Source organism: Spermophilus citellus (assembly GCF_964194105.1).
Source record: "Spermophilus citellus genome assembly, chromosome: 5".
Lineage (NCBI taxonomy): Eukaryota > Metazoa > Chordata > Mammalia > Rodentia > Sciuridae > Spermophilus > Spermophilus citellus.
This window is the reverse complement of record NC_138186.1, coordinates 126254503-126260993: the sequence shown is the minus strand read 5'-3', so window position 1 is coordinate 126260993 and position 6491 is coordinate 126254503. Positions and strand designations below refer to the sequence as shown.

The 6491-nt window shown below is 42.4% G+C and overlaps 1 protein-coding gene across 2 annotated transcripts in view; it reads left to right on the top strand.

Moving 5' to 3' along the window:
- Positions 1-436: 436 nt before the first annotated feature.
- The window catches only part of FAM184A (family with sequence similarity 184 member A), a 129989-nt gene continuing 123934 nt past the window's right edge, over positions 437-6491 (top strand). For both annotated transcript variants that reach the window (XM_081293924.1, XM_081293925.1), the window contains exon 1: positions 437-1085. In XM_081293924.1, coding sequence (XP_081150050.1) covers positions 918-1085 — 168 coding nt within the window. In that variant the 5' untranslated portion in view covers positions 437-917. The remainder of the gene's footprint in view (positions 1086-6491) is intronic.

The following is a 6491-nucleotide window of genomic DNA, read 5'->3' as shown; positions in this document are numbered from 1 at the left end:
AGGCAGGGATTACCGGATTCCCCATTACTCCACTACCCACATTTCTGGTGCTGAGATCATCGTCTTTAGGAAACTGATCATGAGTTTGCCGCTCTTCTAGAGAAACAGCTGATTCTTGGGGTCCTGTACACGCGAGGATGCACGTGGAAAGGCTCTGTAAAGCCCAAGTGCCAGGCACTGAGCTAAACGAAGGTGACCAAGGCCTCATCTTCTCTGTCCAAATTTTTTTACAGAAGGTTGCAAGCTCAGCACACATGGCTAGCAGCCTGAGCCCGGCCTAACGGGGTCCAGCACACCGGGTTGGGCGTCCGTACCCGCGGCGGGGATGCAGGGATGCGGGGATGCGGGGATGCGGGGCTGGCGGCGGCGCGGGGCGGGGCTTGACTGCGGGGAAATGACGTCGCCAGCCCCGCGCGCTCCGCGGGCCTGAGCCGCGCACCCTGGTAACGGCTGCTCCACGACTCCCGCGTCCTCCCCCATGTCCCCGCCTTCCCTCGCGGTAGCCCGCCCCGTCTCCACCTCCCTCCGCAGCCCCGGCGGCGGCGGTCTCGCCTGGTCCCGGGTGCCGCCTGCGAGCGGGGCCCGAGGATCCACGCTGCCCACGACGCCCCCTCCGGGCGCGGGCTGAGGCGAGAGCGGGCCTGGTCCCCGGCCGTCGCCGCCGGACCCCGGAGCGTCCGCCCCGCGCAGTGTATTCTGCGGCCTCCGGCCGGCGGGACCGCCCCGTCCCTGGAAGGGTGTGACCAGGGGGTTTCAGACAGGAGGGCCTCTTCGGCGGAGGCTGGCAGACGCCAGGGGTCGGGTCGGGGAGAGACCGTTTCGGCTCTTGCCTCCCAGACGTCGTTGCTCCGCGGGCCTCCCGGTGGGCCTCCCGGCGGGCGCGAACACAGGTGCCCCGGCCGGGGTCTATCGGGAAGATGGCGACCCCGGGCATGAGCTGGCAGCAGCACTATTACAGCGGCTCTGCAGCCGGGGCGGCCAAATTCGCACCCTCGCCGGCCGGGGCGCAGCTGGCTGGGCACTGCGTGGACTACAGCCAGGACATGCACCTGAAAATGAGCAAGAAAATCGCCCAGCTTACTAAGGTAAGGAGCGGGGCGGGGACGGAGGCGACCCTGTGTGCGCGGAGGCGGCGAGCCCTGTCCCGGGGTGAGCCCAAGGGGGCTCCTGGCGAGAAGCAACAGCCTGAGATTTATCTCCAAAACCACTCAAACTTAGGTGGAATGCTGACGACGCGGATTTAAACTAGACAGTACCACTGGATTTATGGGACTTGCTGAATTTATGGGACTTGCACCTCTTTGCCCTTTAGGGTTAACCCACGCAGAACAAATTAGGGTTTACTTTCTCAGTTTCACAACGGAACACGATTTTACTGTTGCTTCCAGGCATCTGCCAGGGCTCCAGGAGGGCATCACACTACAGTACCAAATGAAGTACAGTACCATATTTACCTAACATGACCCGAATGCTCGGAATTAATGAGTATCTGTTATTGGTTATGCATTTATGGGGAGAATAAACTTTCTGAGATTATTCCAAGGAATGTAGGAGGGTAAAACATACCTTGTGTGCCATTTGGGGGATTTAATGAGTCATTCTTTATCCTGATAAAATGTCAAACAAGGCTTATTAGATGAATCACACTGTGCCAGCGTTTTGTTAAGCGGTTCAGTTTACCAAAAGATAGTTTTCAAAGAGCAAATCGCTTGCATGTTTACCAACTGTGATTTAGGATGGCACCTGTGTTAGTGAGCTCTTCTAATTTAGTAAATGTTGATAATAGAAAAGAGTTGGTGCCTGAAGCAAGAGAATTTTGGATCAATTATCCTGCTCTGTTTAGATCTTACTGGCAATTTAGCAATACCCATTAAGTGTGAAGAAGTGATTTGTGATTTTTGGAAGTTAGTAAAGGTGGTAACTACTTAATGAGTGTTGGTATGCTGACATGAAGACATGAGGCAGGGGGTCGCAGGATATTACTAGGTAAACTGAAGTCTGACTCCAAAATTCTCAGTATATACTTTCACTATTGGTCTTCTTGAGAGAGTACACTAAGTCATTAGAATTGGAAGGAGGGAAAGGAATAATAAAAAAAGGAATGAAACGTAATAAAACAAGGAATAAATGAAGGGTAAAAAGATTTCAGTGGAGAAATGTTATTGAGGTTAGAAAAATAACAAGGAAGGACTAAAGAATAAGGGGACAATGGAGGTGAAAAAGAAAAGGTGCAGGTATTTAACAGTAAATCTCAACCATGCAAAGCAAGCAATATTTTGTGAAATTGTTTTTGTTTGTTGTTCTTTGTTTTGTTTTGTTTTTATTGGACGTCAACACAGTCTCGGAGGTTGCTAAGTATCCAGTTTTTACTATTTCCTCTTGTGACAGAGAGTACCAAAATTCACAGAAAGAAAGAACTAGGAAGAAATGATAACAGAGAGTCATCAGAGCATTTCTCCAATTGGGGTTCTCCTGCAATAGCATTTGATCTTCATAATATTAATGTTCAAAGTGAAGTACATGCGTATTTATTTATTTATTATGATTTTTTTCTTAGAAGATGTCCACACATCCTTTGTTCTTATTTTAGATTGTAACTCTCCAGAGTTCTGCTGTAATAGAAACACTCAATAAATCGGTAGTGGAACTGTGTATTCTTTAATGAAAGCTGTTTCACTTCAGTAAACTTTATTTCTTTCTACTTACACTTTTCAATTTCCTGTTCTTTTATTAGAAAAAAAATTCACAGAAGGTAGGATATTACATGGATGTTGATAGCACTTTCGGCCTTCACACCAAGCTCCTTGAATCTAATAAGCCACTGTCCCTGTGCCAGTGCTTCATCACGGCAGAGTGTTGTATCTAATCCTTCTTGGGGGTTACTGGGACTCTGATCAGTGTTTGTAGTTATGGTATCTAAATACTGTCACCACCCCATCAACGTCTTAAGTGCTTCAGACATTTAATACCTTATACTAGGGTTTCTCAGTGTTGCATTGATTGATTCCTTGTTGATGATCTGTCTTGTGCATTATAGGATGTTTAGCAGTATCACTGCCCTACATAGTTGGTGTCAGTAGACTTCTACCCCAATTGTTCCCTCCCCATTATCATGATAGTAAGCATTACTAGATGTTCCTGGGGCAGAGTGGGGCAAGGGAGGGGTGGCAAAATCATGCCAGGTAAGGGACAAATAAATACCATTGAATACTGAAATATCTATAGAGGTTCTTCCACCTCTACCTCTTGCCTTTATATTTACTTGAGATAAAGTCTGACAATGAAACAATCCTGTAATAGGACTCTTGATACAGCCAGTTCCCTTCAGTTCCTGAAAATACAATAAGACCTGCTTTTCTTATGTACCATTTGGAAACTGTCAAATTGTACAGTCATATACATTTATTGCAAATACTGTGCCATAAGCACGGCATCGTGAATGTGTGTACATACATATGTGCATACATACATATGTGTATATATGTATGTCCATATATATTATGTATGTGTATAATTAGAAACTCTGCTAGTTCTGCTTCATGAAGTTTTACTCATGAAGAATTTACTAATAAATTCACACCAATAGAGAGATTAAGTAGAACTATGGATGCAACTTGTTAATATTTTACATTTTTATAGTTACTATAAAGATAACTATTAAAGTAGGATCTATTTTCTGGGGAAGGGAGTCAGTAAAAATCACTCCTCAGCCTTATAGTAGCAGTGTAATTAAAAATATGCCTTGGGAATCTGGCACACATCCTGAGTTAAAATTTCCACTCCCCTACTTGCTAGTAGCATGACCTTGAGCAAGTCACTAAACTCAGTTCCCATAAAGTAAGGATGACAGTACCTATTTTAGAGAGTTATAGGCTCTTCATTCAGGCCATCACTGAAAATATTTACTATATACTAATAGTATTCATAAAATATTCATAGTATATTTTAAATACCCCTTTAAAATTTCTGCTTTGGATACCATGATATCATAGTGTGTTTATTTTGAGGATTTCTCCCAAACTCTATAAAAATGCATATAGTAGTTGTTTTCTTATTTGAATATCAGTAAAGGTTTCACATTCACATTGTTTGTAGTATAGTACTGAAAGGCATGTTTCAAGAAATCTGGCTGGCTTTGAAAGGGTAAGGGTGACAGTTTTCTACTATACAGTATTGTATATAATAAGGCTCAGTATGTTTTTAACTGAAGAAAAAGTCTCAACTGAATGCATAATTGTTCATATTCTGTCTTTCAAGAGCCTAAGATAGCAGCTTCTTGTGGTAAGAACTGCAGTTCTTAAAGCAGGTTTTATGTAAGGGTACTTTGCTGAGTGTTAGAGATGCACTGGGGAGCAGGACATAGTCCTCAGCCTGTTAAAAGATGTCTAGCATATTTAGGTCACCCATGTCAAATTTTAAGAATTAATATTAGATTCTTGAATTAATAATAATTCTCATGTTGTGGCATAGTTCTGAAATTGTTATGGTTGAACCATCTCAGTAAGACAGGAAAGCTGGGTGGAATCCATTCTGTTTTATAAGTCACATTTACATACTTCTCTGTTTGTCCCTATGATACCTCCCCACCCCTGCCTGGTACTGGGCATTGAATACAGGGGGACTGGGGCTGGGAGCTATATCCCTGGCCCTTTTTACATTTTATTTTGAGATAGAGTCTTGCCAAGTTGCCAAGGCTAGTCTGTAATTTAACAATCCTTCTTCTGTCTCAGCCTCCTGAGTAGTTGGAATTACAGGCATGTGCCATTGCTTCTGGCCCTTTGTTTGGACTCTATAGTGCAATAGATTAAAAAGGAAACTGGTAGGATATAATTATAATAGTATTATTTTTAAATCTCTCTTTTTTTTCTTTTTTGGCCCCTTTCTGTCTCTTTCAATTTACTCTTAGGCTGGTTTATTCTCTGACATGAGTGAACTTGATATTTCTGGTTACTCTTAGATAATAAAAATCATCCTTCAATAACTAAGTCACAAAGATCTCAGCTTGATTATTAAAAAATGACAAATTATTTGTGCAAATAAACAAATAAAATTTCTAGACCAAACCCAAATTAAAAATGAAGCTTCTCTCCCCATGCACATTTTTTTGGCCCTGCATATTGCAAGGGGCAAATTAGTAATCGGGGAAGGGCTTCATTGACTTTTTTTCTTCTGACCCTGTTTTTCTACTCTTCCTTCTTTGTCTTGCCAGTCCTGGTTTTAGATCCCTCCAAAGTTGGAGGAGGAAGAAGGAAGAGGAGGAGGGAAAAGGAGCTTCAGAGTTTTAGCTAAAAATCTAGATGATGATCTATCTTTAGTGCTTTTATAGTCTTGGTAGATGTTTCAAGATTTTTCACTTGAGAATCCTGTATCTTTCATCTTAGTTGCTTGAGACTTTCACATTAAGTTCCTTGAAAATGAAAATGCATTCTGGCTGGTTGCTGGCTCCTTCCTCAGCTCTTGGAGCTGGCAGTAAGTATCTTCATCATCATTTTGTTGAAGTCTGTTCTAGCTCCAGATAATCCATTTGGATGGATCCATGTGACTCTACCACAGCTTTCTGTTTCTTCTTGTAAGACCCATATCTGGTCCCTAGGAACTAATCATTCTTTGTACAAAACTAGGAGTGGTCCTAGTTCAGCCATCTCTTTTGTTCTCCATTGCATCTTCATTCATCTCCCGTTCTTTAGATTTTCCAGGGATGAATCAGGTGTCTAGGTCAGATGTTCTTGAAAGTGCTTGTATCAAGCCCTTCATATGATCCCCTCAAAGCCTTTTTTCCTGTGCTTCAGGTGTGGAATGAGAATTTTTTCTCTTCCCCATGAAAAGGCCTGGGTCCTTATTATCATAAATCTCAGGGATATCTCCATAACCAGCTCTGTAATCTCCTTGAAATCACATTTTACTAGTGTTGGTTGAGGGTAGGAGGTAAGACACTTCTGACATTCCTTTCTTTAGACTGCCTCCTTTGAAATTTTAGGAATGTTCTGGCATCTGCTTTGGAGTGTTAATTCTGTTGTCTTTAGTTCTTAGTAGAAACTTCCCTTTTAATGTCCTGCTGTGTTAGCTTCTTACGAAAGGCCTCTATTGTTGCTTGTACTTCAGTACAGCTCAGTCCACTTATCACTTATAGACATAACTAGGAGAAGGTAGAGTATGAGTTTCCAAGAAGCAGAAAGTAGTTTTGTATTCTATGATTAGCATCAGTAAGTCTACTTCTTTTAATACTGTGACCCTTTTACAAGCAATGTCCTGACCTACTTAGCCTTTGTTGGACTTTCCTTACTCAGAATTCTTATAATATTTATTATCTGTAATTCGCAAATACAATTTATTGTTTTTGTAAATATACATTTTCCCCCTGATTTTGATCATACCTTTCTCATTATAGGGACCATATATTGTATTTTGTCTTACCTTGATATTAATGCTTTGTGTGCATCATAAAAGCTAATGAGTATTTATTGAAGAAGATGATGGTAGTTGTAGTGGTA